The sequence below is a fragment of the Geospiza fortis genome, unplaced genomic scaffold (assembly GCF_000277835.1).
Source record: "Geospiza fortis unplaced genomic scaffold, GeoFor_1.0 scaffold240, whole genome shotgun sequence".
Classification (NCBI taxonomy): Eukaryota; Metazoa; Chordata; class Aves; order Passeriformes; family Thraupidae; genus Geospiza; species Geospiza fortis.
In genome coordinates this window covers 680,582-693,646 of record NW_005054379.1, presented here as the reverse complement: position 1 = coordinate 693,646, position 13,065 = coordinate 680,582, and the positions used below count along the sequence as shown (strand labels likewise).

Genomic DNA, 13,065 nt, shown 5'->3' with positions numbered 1-13,065 from the left:
CAGATGGCTTTTCCTCCCTTTTCCCAGGGAGCTGCTGAGCCAGATTTGCAAACAGGGATACATTTGCTCCTAAGTATCACCATTTTGTAGCTCCATTGCTGCACAGCTTACAGCTTTTCACCACACAGCCTGATGCCTCAGCACTGCCTGTCTCTGCTGCACCACCCTCAGCTGTCAGATGCATCCTGCAGCAAAACAGATCTGTGAGGATCAGCCAGGGAACATGGGATGATCCTGACAGCTTTATAGACGTTTGGGCTGCAAGGTTAATGTGGATGCTGCTACAGTGAAACACAGAACAAAGTTATCTTTTTTTTTTGTTCAGGGCTGTAGCAGTATCCATGTAGTAGTGCTCCCTGGTCTGCAGATGAATCTCCTTGCATGTCTGTGCTTCTTAGTACCACCAGGGCTTTCCAGGATAAGATTCATTTACCTTCTGAAACCAAGGGAAGAGCTGAGCCTGTGTCATGCAAATCCAATAGATGGCTGTGCTCAAAGTGTGTGGCTCTAATTTGATGATTCAGTTGGTCATTTCAAAGTCTTCACAGTGCACATAGAAGGAAGTACTTTTTTAAGTCTGCCAGTTTTTTTCATTTTAATGTGTTTTCAAGTATTTTTATTCCACATTCATTTTCTGATACAGAACTTGCACAGTGGAGGAAACAAGCTATGGTGAAGTGTTTTATATGACACCACGGGCACATTTATTAAGATTTGGAGAGCAACAAGTATGTTTCCCACATTGCTGAACAGTGTTCCTCTGCTTCTCTGGTCAGAGCTAAATCATCAGCGGTGTTTGTGCAAAAGCTCTGGAGAAATCTCTGGGACTTCTGCCAGAACGTATGTAAAAGGCTGAAAAACTTCATTCTCTAACAGACACTTAAAGGCAGATTTGTAGCAAGAGAGAGCATTTTCTAGGATGTGTCATCTGCCCAAGATTAAGGTTTCAGTACAGCAATGCTTCTTCCATGGAGACTTCTTACTGAGCAGGATCCCACCCACGTTTACAGTGGGAGTTTTGGATGTGCTGGGTCCCGTCTACTGCAGGTCTGGGAGATCCACAAGCCTGGAGAATTCCTCCCAGGCTGAATGATGAGTGTACGCTGACAAAAAGCTGCGAGATCATATGTAGTGTAAGTTCAGATTTGGGGTATTTCACTTCACAGTTTTTTTAGGGCACAACATTTATTCTTGCATTTATGTGGACATAAGGGACAGCAGTAAGAGAAATAATTCCTAGCAGAACAAAATTTAGTTCATGAACATGGTCATCTAGACAAAACAGCAAAGGGAGAGAATGTGACCTGTCTGCAGGGAGTATCTGGACAAACACTTTTAACACTAGGAAACTGAAAGGAGTGGGGAATAGAAGAGAAGGTTCTCATTCGCCGATTAGTTTGGCCATCTCTGGAGGTTAGGGTTTGCATCACACCTCTAAGAATGACTGTTTTCTTCACACGTGCATGGGATTGAAGGATATTCACCCATCTAAACCACTTGATTTTTGAGACTCTGTTTTATATTTGGTGGCCTTAAATTCCATTTAATCGGGGGTGGAGATCAGCTTTTTTGTAAGAAACACTGGGATGCATTTGGCACAGCATCTCAAATGATTCAGCAAATGTTGGCAAAAAATTGTAACTCACAATTTTTGAAATTAGCCATGTCTCCAGATGTTAGAAGTGGTTGTTAAACTAGTTATTCCTCTGTAGTTACTTGAGATCAACTTTGAAAAATAAAATAAAATAAAGTATTTTTTTAATACTTCTACAATTTGTGTGAAACAATTTTATCTTTCATTCATGCATACCACATCCTAACTATGAAACACCGTGCAGGAATTTTATAGAAAAATTAATCCCCTTTAACACTGGATTGTACTCTAAACTGAGGTTGCATAACATTGACAAGTTGGCTTGAATAGTTTCCAACTCTACAGAAAACATTCACAGTCCTACTGGATAAAATCTTCATAAAAACTACAGCTACTATTTCATTTCAACTGTTAGTGCATAAAACAGAACAGAGGCACCACAAATACTCTGTCAAGGCACTTATTGCCTTTAGATTTCCACAGTGTAGCACAGATCACTGGGAATGACCTCCATAGCCAGGAACTACACTCCAGTTCTGCACTTGGGAAAAATAGGCCCATTCACCTCTGCAAGTCTTCTCTTCCTCACTGAAAAAGAAGAGAAAGAGGAGTCAGTCATGGCAGCGGGATAATGTGGATGGCAGGCTTGCCCTAACAGCCGTAGAAAGGAGCTAGCTGAAAGATGTACTTTCTGCCAGGAAAGAAACAGGATAGCACCAGCTTCTGAATTCCTGCCTTGTCCAGCAGGCACAGCCTTACACAGTAAAATCAAGGAAGATGAGGTTTTTCTTCCTATGCATTTTTAAGGCCAGCAGCTACTTTCAGCCTTACCTCCCTTATTTTGTAGTTAATTATATTCCACAGTTTGTCTTTGTAATTGGACTTTAGCCAGTTCATCATCTGACTGATGGAAAGCAGGAAACAGATGTCACAGTTTTTCCTTTGCTGTTTTTTCAAATTAAAAATCTGCCTTTTCAATAAAAAAAAATATTTTAAAATCTCTTCTTATCCTAAGCCATTGGGCTCCAGTCCTTTGATTATGGTTAACATAGCCAGAACAGTCTCATATCTAGTCTTAAAAGTTGATTTATACCTCTTGACACCTATGCTTATGACTCTCCAAGAAAGGTGTGGGAAAAAACCCCAGAACATAAAGAGGATGCAGAAGTTAGCTGATGAAGATGAACATAAAAGCCTTCACAGTCGGTTCACACAGAGCATATTGGGAACAGAAGGTATGAGACCAAAACCATGTTCTGGCAGCATCACTTGATAGGCAAGAACACTGGAGTGGAGCAGAAGCAGAGAGCTATTGCTGACAGGGAGGAAGATAAAGGGTTTTTTTACTTATACATTGTCCAGGTGCACAGCTGAGATGCTACTGCCAGAGACCATCAGACTGATGAATACGAGCTGCAAACAAGAACCAAATCAGACAAAAAATGCAGATCTTAGTGTCCAAGGAGGTAAAATACACAAGTCTTACACGGAAAACAAGTTGTGAATTCGTCCTCTTAACAGCAGGAACAATCAAAATACGAGATTGTAAATCTTCGAGCTGATTATTTTGCATGCCAGGTGCTGCAGAGTCATTAAAAATCATGCTCTGTTCCAAAGGACAGAAAATAGCAAGCCTTTCCCAGTGCAGTGCTCAAGTGACCAGGTACTGAGTATTTTGTGTGATCCTTGAAGAACTGGCACATAGCTTGGCTGTGCTTCTTAGGAGCAGAGTACTGGCTGAAGCAAGATTGATTTTTTCCATTTGTTTTTAAAACACAACAGGTTTATCATCTGCCTGATATGACAGCTGCTGTGTACAGCATAGTGGGTGTGTTAGCTGCATTCAGCACTGCTGGCGTGATTTCCAGTGCTCTACAGCAGTCTGTAGCCAAGCAATGGGAAGGCTCTGCCACGTGCTTTGGCTGAAATGGCAGTTTGCAGACTTGCCCACATTTTGCTTCACAAGCACGTCTAATCACTTCATGGAGGGTACACAGATAACTCAAAGCAATGTGGCTTCTCACATGTTCCGAGAAGCAGTTCCAGTTTGTTTTGCTGAGGGGGATGGGCCAAACTTTAACTGCTGTCAAAGTTCAACTCTACTATTTTTCATCTCCTTGTTAAAGTGGGAATGAAGCTGGAGGAAGACAAGCAGTTGGCGGGAATCACAAATGCTAGAAGCTCATAGCCCATGTGCCACATGCTGTATCACAAGTTCTACTGAACCACATCAGCAGCTCTTGCTCTTTCCCAACAATACCTGCTGTAACTGCAAAAAACACTGCCTGGCTGACAGCAGCTGCAGAAAGAAACCAGCTGGTGAAGGCTGCCCTCCTCCTTGAGGGGCAAAGCACCATCAGGCCCTTCAAGAGGCACATTCTAATTGTTATGCATCTTTAACATGAGCAGTTCTGCCCTAATCCCGCCAGGAATTGCCCACAGGACCCTCCCATGCTTCCCAGCTTTCGGCCAGCCTGACTCACCCAGGTCGTTGTTACTCATCATGGCATTGGAGGCGCGAAGCCGGGGACCTTGCTGAGTGAAATGGTACCCAAACTTCAGTAGGGAGGTGTTCTTTTCCAATATATTTGCAATTTCCATTTCTACTTTGTTGCCCAAGGGCTGACTCTTTTGAAAACAGAAAACAGAAAAGCAAACTGTTCAGGCTAGAGGGTAATTCAGAGCAAGCACTTAGAGGGAAGGAGTGGAGATTGCAGATCTTTCTCTGGACCTGTGTCCATTTCTGACTTGGAGCTGGTAAAACAAACTGCTGGCCTGTTCCTTTACACATGCTACAACTGAGAGGCTCCCGCTCCTCCAGCAGACATTCCCACAAGTCCTTTTCCCCAGAGACTTTATTTCTTGGACAGATTAGCAGCCGCTAATCTTGAACATCTGTAGAAACCAGGATTTTGGTCTCTCAATCAGTCAGCTGTCTCTGAGTTGCCCACAGCTCAGCTGCTTCAAGCTGTGGGTTTCTCAGGGAGCTGTGCTTGCCCCAGGCTCTGTGTCAGGGCACACTCTGCTGCCCCAGGCAGCCACGCTCCCCTGAGCAGAGCTGCCACCCCCGCTCGCTTCACCTGGTTGTCAATGCGCAGCTCCACAAGCGATGTGTTGCCCTCGAGCGCTTCGACGATGGCCAGGATCCCAGACCCAGAAATGAAGTTTGACTCCACGTTCAGACTCTTCAGTGTGCTATTGACCTTCAACATTTCTGCCAGGGCCTGTGGACAGAGGTGGGCAGGAGGAGCTGGCAGTCAGACAGGCAGGGGCAGAGCACCACAGGGCAGCAGGGCTTCAGCCCCCCTCACCTCCAGAGTACTCCTGGAGCATCCCACATGCTGTGCAGTTTCACTGCCACCAGGTGGAAGTGCTCTCTGTGGAGTGAAGGGGGTTCCCTGCTGCTGCAGGGGGATGCTTGAACATGAGCCTGCTGGAGGCCACAGCAAAACCTCCCATGGACAAGCACTTGGGGCTACCCCAAAAGGTGATAGTCCACACCTACAGCTGCCCTGTGACAGCTTCATCTGTCCCTCCTCTAAAGCCAGCATGGTATGACAAGGATGCTGACCAGCATTGGCCCTGCCTGCACTGCACAGGGTTGAGATGCTTCCCATTAAAGCACGCAGAGAGAGGAGCATCTGTCTTGAACAACAAGGGATCTCCACATCCAAGGTGTCCTCCCAAGCAGCATCACAACCATATTAATAATTTTTGCCTCCTTAGTGGGTAAGACCAGAAGTGGCTGGAATGCTCATAACACCCCAGACCTGATCAGATCATGTCACTTCAAATAAACTGCAAGGGAGGATTCACCTACATGAAGCTAAAGGACCAGAAGGTGATGCCCACATGGCAGGGCTAACCTGCACCCACAGCACTTAGCCCCACAGCTCCCCCAGCACAGCTCTGACACAGCACCTGTCCTGCCTGCACAGGCAGTCTCCCCAGTCCAGAGTGCCTGAAGTAATTTAAGAGCAGTATTGCCCTCCAGAGAATTTCTTTTTCTAGCAGGAAACTGGAGTGCACGTGTGTGTGTGTGTGTGGAGGTAGGCAGGAGTAACCTGGGTGACTGAGAGCAAAAACTGACTGCAGTGCTGCTGAAGAAGGATGCAAAGATACAGCCTGGAAGGTAGCATGAAGGCCAGGCAGAATGACTGGCTCCTCTCTGTGTCCCCAGTGACATTTAAGATCACTCACAGCAGCCAGAAAGACCCATTATCACCTACAGAGGCCACACATTAGGAGATGCAGTCCTGCTTGTGCTTCTGCACACGTCTGCACAAAGAACACATGGGAGACATCTGGAACAGACGTGTGTGAGGGGAGCAACAGGTGTGCACACCTTTGTACCAACAGAAACAAATGTCCAGAGACAAACTGCTTTTAGAAGATGCCACTAGGACATCAGTTGTTGTCTCACGCTCGTTTTCCAGGAGATTTTAGAGGACAATACAGGACTGCATGGGTTAAAGGACTGCACCCTGAAACCTCCACAGATGGAAAATGAAGTGAAGGAACCAAAGCCTGTCTATTGCTGGCTTCCACTAGTGCTCCTGAAACTGAAGCACCAGCAAACAGCCAGAGGTGTGGAATGTTGTGCCAAACACAACAAAAGGTGCAGAAGCGGTCAGTCAATAAGGCTGAAAATACCTTGCCTGGGAACAGTTCCTGTCACAACACTGGACAATGGTCTCACAGTACTTACAAAAGCAACAGGATCATTGCTCCGGGTCCCAACTATGCTGAACTTCTTCACATACGTGTTGTTTTTCAGTGCTTCTGCAAAAGCTTTTAGAGTTGGTATGGGAATATTCTGTGACAAGAAATGTGGAAATCATGTGTTAGGCCATCATCTGTATGCAATGAATATGCAATACATGTAAAAGATACTTTTAACTTCTCATCAAGGTCAAATCACCAAATGCACTGAAGTAATTCGGGAAGGGGTTGAAAAATGTTTTCACAAGTTTTCACTTGTGCTATAACCAGCTTGTTCTAAGGAGCATGGCAATGTCTTCATCCTATTTTGTGCTCTGCTGAAAGCTCACTGCCTTGATTTGAAGCCGCATCTCTGCTCTTTAGTTGCCCAGAAACTCAGCTACCTAGGAACATGGGCATTGTGGGGATGCTGGTAACCAGGATCCCTGAGCCTACACAGCATTGCTCCTGTGCACTCTGGTAGGAATGGCAGCACTGAGAAACATTCCTGTCACATTCAGAAAATTTCCACCTACAGGAACCGATCCAGAAAGGCCTGAAATTATCGCCTCGTAACACAAATCACAGACGCCTCTGACTGCTTTAAACAACACCTTACAGGCTAACATTTGCCATGCTATGTCTCAGCCCAGAAAAAAAATCCATGCTGCTTTTTCTGAGTTCCTTCAAAATCAGTATTTTTCACTTATTAAGAACTTCAGATACCGTTTTCAGATGTTCAAATTTTCACCTAAAATTGTAAGTGGCATCCTCACCCTGGACTTCTTGCCACACCATTTGGATCCCACCATGTGGAATCATCTATACTCAAAGTCATCTGCAGAGCCATAACACAGCACCCAGCAGCACAGAATCTCCACTGTCACTCCCCAGTTCTCCAAACCCCATCCCAAAGTAATGAGTTCAACACACAAAGCTGGTGCCTGCCTGCCTGATTCTCAGCCTTGTGTCCTCAAGGGATGGGGTCACTAGCCTGAATCAAACAGTAAAAATTTTTTAAAAAGTAAAAATATTTCTGTTTTAGAAAGGTGTGGGTAGCACACCAAAAATGTGTTTTATGTGCACGTGCAGTTAACCACGTTCTTGCTGTTTAGCTATGTCATCATTTAACAGACCCCATAAAACAGAAACTGTATTTTTTAGTGTATGTATGTGTCCCAAAGGCAACATAAGAAGTGGTGCTAGGTCTTGACTTTCTTTCTACAAGAAGTAAAAGAGTCCACAGAAGGGATGGTTGGGTGATAGACAGAGTCACCTGCGAGAAGGGTGACTTCTTAATATTTTTATGGCAAGTATCTGGATTGTGAAACCTTTTTCCTCCCACCATCTTATAATATACATCAACATTCCCTCCCCCAAACATGCCTAAGTAATTAAAGCAACCTAAAATGGCTTTAACCAGACAGCCAGTTTTGGGTCTCCTCAGACCACCCTCAACACAGCTCCATTTTTCCAGGCACTTAGAGGTATCCTCCTCCTACCAACCCCAGGCCTTTGTCCCACAGCAGGTAACAATCCATTCTGCTGCCCACAATGGAGATGGGAAGTCCTGGTGTTTCTTGTCTGGCTACATTCAGTGTTATGATGCTGCCCTGTGCAGCAAAACAGACCCAGTGTCTGCCTTCTGTGCATCAGAGTCTTGTTACTAAGAGAGGATGCTAGAAAGGAGCAAATACCATAATATTGTTAAGGTTGACTTCCTCCAGGTCAGGATCATTGCTTTGTATTCGTTTCAGAGTTTCCTCCACATCTGTTGAGTTTGGCTCCTCATCAGGAACTGGTTTGTACTGTGTGGGCTTAATCACACCTGCGAGTGAAAAGCAAGATGTGAAAATGAAAGCAGCCTGAGTAGCACTATCTTTTCTTTGAGTGTTTTCCTCCTCTTCCAGAAGTGGAGCGATGGAAGCATGACCTGACAAGCAGCCATGAGATGAGAAGCCACTCCACTGGGGCCCTGCAGCACAGGACAGCCAGTGCCTGCTGATGTGTGCTGTTCAGGTCCAAACCTGAGTGACGGAAGGCACACTGCCTGCCCGGGGCTGTCCCTTGGGCTGTGCTGGCTCCCGCAGGGCGCCAAGGAGGTGGCAGAGACCCCACTGGCTGGCACAGGGCAAGGATGCACCAGAGATGGCTCCAGCAATCACAGGCTGCTCTGACATGCACAGCCTAAAAATAATCATCACTGCCTCCATTAGCAGCTTCAAAGCCCAATACTGCAGCTTGCTAACATAAATCACTTACTGTTGAGGCCTTCTTTGTTCACAATGGTGCTGCTCCCCAGTGCCTCATAGTACTGCTGGTTACTCATCAAGGTGTGCATGCCAAGGATGGCTACAGAAACAGGAGAACAGGATTTATTGTAGGCTCCAGAGCCAGGAAAAGACACAGCACACTACCTTTCCCTGTGCAAGCATAGAAAAACATATAAAGGGAGGACAAAACCCCCCAGCTGACATAAATATACTACAGCGCTCCAATGCGCTTGCTTGTTTATTCCAGTATAGCCTGGGCCATAGGAGAAGAGGAACATCATCTTGTGGACAACAAACAAACATTCAAAGCTTCCCAGTAACCTACCTGACTCAGCATCACACAAAAATAATGGGGAGAAGGCAGTAAAAACAAAAAAAATGTCATTGGTAAGCTTTAGTACAAGCCGCCCAGTCCAGCAGGAGCCTGCACATCCTCATCACCCTTGCTCACTGGGCACATGCCGCGTAATTCCTCAGCCCAGTTTTGGGGAAGAGCTTTGCCCACATGGAGCCAAACCGACCCCAAGGCGGCAAGGAGGTGACTGTTACCTGCAGCAAACAATGCACATTGTGCTTTCACTCAACAGCTGGCTGGAGTGCTGCACTTGGTACCTTTGGAAGGTGACATTGTGAGAAGCGAAAGCTCTGCTGTCTTAGTCAAAATGTAGAGAGTGGTGCTACGAACACCATTCAAATGCTGTAAGAGCCCAAAAGCCAAACTCAGCCAATTTGTGTCTCTCTGACTCAAGACTGCAAAGTCAATATGCAAATACAAATTCAACAATGTCTGGGGGCTCTGGTGAACTTCCTGCAAATGACATATAAGAAATCAGTGGCTTAGGAACTTTCGGCTAGAGTTTGTTTCTAAAAGTAACCCTGCTACGCACAGAAAGATCACGTTTGAAAATAAACTGATTTTTGAATCAACAACTTTTTTTTTTAATAGCTATATGACTTTTTAAAGAAAAATGCAGACGCATGAGTATTTGTTGAAACAGACATATCTAAACAAGTCTTGATCTCTGGATAGACAAAGTTGTGAAAACAGTAAATTTCTTCCTAAAATCCAAGCATGCCACCACAAAGGCACTTTTTAGACTTGGTTGGCACCAGTCTGTCACCATGTTCTGTTGCTTTGGCCCAGAAGGGCTGGAATTTGCAGGAGAAAGGTATCCTTGAAGCCTAGCACAAGAATAGGATCTGTTATGGTGACAGCTCATCGTGACTCTGGGTTGCACAGGCTGGACAGCCAGAAGCAAAGTGTCTCAGTGAACTTCCCCATGGTCACAGCACATTCCCAACTGGATCTCACAGAGCCAAGCAGTCTCCATATGAAAGTCTGAGTGAGGCTGGGCACTTCAAGTGTGATTGTATTTTAGCTTGCTCTTTTCTCTGTCATTTGCTCGCAGGTAGAATTTTCAGGAGTGCAACACGGGTTGGGAAAGTAATTTGCAGGCTCAGCATTTTGGTAATTCAGATAGTCCCCAAATCACTTTGGCTTGTTTGGACAATGAAATCTCTCCAGCAGCCAAGAGTGTGAGTATCTGCACTGCAGAGAGAGGTAAGCATCTGCTGTCACGACCATGCATTTTGGGGGCTCAAGTTTGTGTTAGACAAGAGGGACCCACTTTTTCTAAGTCTGGTGCTTATGGTGTATTCTCCGCAGGAGCCCAGGCAGAACGAAGGCACCCTATTTCTGTCTCCCTCACCTGATCAAAGGAATGGGAGCCCTTCCAGGGCTGCTGGGAGCCACCCTCCTGGCCTTGCCAAGGAAGGGATCCAACACACCACAGCTCACAATGATCCCTGCTAAACAGGCAGGAGCAAAATGAGCTCCTGCTAAATGGATCCTGCTAAGCAGGCAGGAGCAAGGCTGTTGCTGTCAATATTGAGATTCCAGAACAGTTTGTATCACATCAGTACTCCTGCTCCCACTTAAGTGTATGCTCCCAGCAACGGTAGAACAAGCTGCCCTGAAGAGCTTTTTCATGAGACAATAATTGCTACACAGATCTGTAGCTTAGAAAGGCAGATTTTATAAGACAGAGCTTTACAGAAGTCAAGGATCAACAGCAAAAAAAGTTAAATCCAGAGATGCAATGCTTGGCCAGGGTACATATGTTTGGGAGCCTTAATGCAGAAACACATTTCTAAGCCAGAAGATGGTATTATTATGCCGAAGATGTCAAGTTGGTGCAGTTATCCTACAGACTTTGTAAGTCTTACAGTCTTCCAGCGAGAAGGATACTGCTAGGGACTATGGAAACCTGAAGAGACAAAACTGGAAGAAGAAGCCAGTATCACTGAAATATTCACTGATTGCTGGACCAGCAGAGCACATGTGAGCTTCATAAGGCATCATGGGGTGTCCATGTGTTCCTTTGGCCAAGGCATGCCCTATCCCAAGCACAGAGCTAAGTCCACACTATGGCCTTCAGCAACATCCCAGTATTGCTATCTGACTGTCTGACCACACAAATTACAGCAAACCCACCGCTTAAAATGTGTTGAAAAAGCTCCTTAAAAAAGACCAGGCCTGAGTGTCCACTGAAAGGCTTCTATAACCTGGCAGATCCTTTACCAGGTTGCACAAGAAATATCCTGGGTCTGCTTGACTGTTTCCTAAGATTTGGTTTGAAGAAAGTTTTGCTCTTGAATGTACAGGCTGGAATTAGCAACAGTCAGTGGTAGAGACAAAGGAAGAAATCAAACCACACATTGTTCCATACATAAACTCTTCTTCTTCCTCCTCATCTTTGGTCCCCAGTCTTGATTAAATCACACAGGCTTAGAGTAATTTTTTTTAACAAATAAATAAATTCTGTCAGAACCAACAGCGTTCAGAGAAACAGCAAAAAGTGCAATAGCTCATTTCCCACAAAAGAATAAAATAACCCCTAGAAGTTGAACAACGTTCATCCCCGATTACTGAGAAATTATTTTACCAGCAATGTCACAGAGTTCTGCATCAGAGGCATTAGCAAGGGCTTCCTCCAGTTCCGGCTCCAGAGTCACACTTTCCAAAACAGGATCCATCGGCTTCTGCTTGGGAATCCAAGCTTTTCCTATAAGTGCAAAATGAGGTCACTCTCGGTGTAAGCTACAGCACCCAGTTCACAGCTACGCTTGCAGATGCATTTCCATGCTGTGAGATTTAAAAAGTAGAAAGGACAGAGGGGGCACAAGAGAAAAATCAGAAGAGAAAATGAATCCCTTTCCGTCAGCTTGGTCTGAGTCCTGCTGCCATGCGAAGGGGGAGGCACGGCAGCTGCAGAGCTCAGCCCTTCCAGCAGCACGGCATCCATGGAAACCCAGCAGAACGCTGGAGCAGGATCATGGCTGTTCATAGCTCAGCACTCGGAAAGGCATGCACAGCCTGACCCTCACCTCTTTGAAGGCTGCACAAAAGGGGTGAAGGTCTGCCAGCACACAAGAGTGGCCTGTCCCAGCACTGTGCAGGATCAGTCCTGCCACCGAGACCCCTCTTGCTGTTGTGCATGTTGGCAAGGCAGATGGCACATTAGTCAAAAGAGGGTGGAAAGGAGGTGGTGGAAAGCTCTGGGAGCAAGTAGAGACAGCAGTTCAGTGAACATATGGGATGCAAGGAGGAGCAGGCTTAGGGCAGCTGTTCTAGCTCAACCCTATTGCAAAGAGCATGCCAGATGGAGACCCCTGTGCTTTATCTCTCTGGGCAGCAGGAGGCCAAAAAGCAGACCTATTCCCTGCAACTCAAAGGTGCAAATCCACAGGTCCACCTGGTAATGCAAACTTGTCATCTTAGCTGCTTGCTCAGGGCCTTTCCCTAAGGGGGGTGCCCCCATGGACAGGAGGCTGGAGCTTTGAACACAGTGGGCTCCCTGCCAGCCCCCATCCCACTGCTTGGGGCCACCTCTGGACAAGCCACAATGCCTTCTCTGCTGGGGCTGGCTGCATCCCAGGAGGAATGGGGCAGCAGACAGGGCTGATGATGGCCCTGCACAGCTGCTCCCAGCTCCTTACTGCTCATGCTGCAATGGGCAGCAGATCCTTCTTGGAGGCAGAATGGGTCAGGTCTGGGATTTCTCAACATGGCAACCACCTGTGACAGCCCAAAAGAAAAGAGAGAGGCTTGTGATGTTTTAAGACTCCACAGCAGGGAGCAGTCTGCTGGGAAAATCCAGCATTGCTGGGACAGGGGTAGGAGGGCTCTGGGAAGATTTTGGAGCAGTCTCCTCCCCTAAAATAGTCCTGGATCACTGCAGAGATAGCGACTGCAAAAGGCCTGGCCTAGCATGCCAGCCAGGACTATTTTTGTCACCTCTCTGAAACCAGAGTCAGTGGCACCAAAAGGGAAAAACAATCCAGCTGCTCAGGGATATGCAGAAAGGGGCTAAATTTAGCCTCAAGGAAGAAGCAACTGCACCTCAGGGTCCTCTGGGACAAAATGGAGGCTGCCATAAAGAGCCTTTTACTCCTATCCTCTGCCTGCACACTGCTGCTCTGACAGAGAGAGCAGGA

General features: G+C 46.2%; 1 protein-coding gene across 2 annotated transcripts in view; it reads right to left on the bottom strand.

The window, feature by feature from the left end:
• Nucleotides 1-567: 567 nt before the first annotated feature.
• TMOD1 (tropomodulin 1) overlaps nt 568-13,065 on the bottom strand; it is a 27,131-nt gene continuing 14,633 nt past the window's right edge. Inside the window, exons 4-10 of one of the 2 annotated variants that reach the window (XM_005425000.2) lie at nt 11,514-11,633; nt 8,558-8,647; nt 7,993-8,123; nt 6,303-6,410; nt 4,675-4,818; nt 4,078-4,222; nt 568-2,182 (exon numbers count right to left, since the gene is read on the bottom strand). In XM_005425000.2, coding sequence (XP_005425057.1) covers nt 2,118-2,182; nt 4,078-4,222; nt 4,675-4,818; nt 6,303-6,410; nt 7,993-8,123; nt 8,558-8,647; nt 11,514-11,633 — 803 coding nt within the window. In that variant the 3' untranslated portion in view covers nt 568-2,117. Of the gene's footprint in view, nt 2,183-2,760; nt 3,008-4,077; nt 4,223-4,674; nt 4,819-6,302; nt 6,411-7,992; nt 8,124-8,557; nt 8,648-11,513; nt 11,634-13,065 lie in introns of those variants that run through there. The other variant, XM_031060297.1, reaches the window with a different exon arrangement.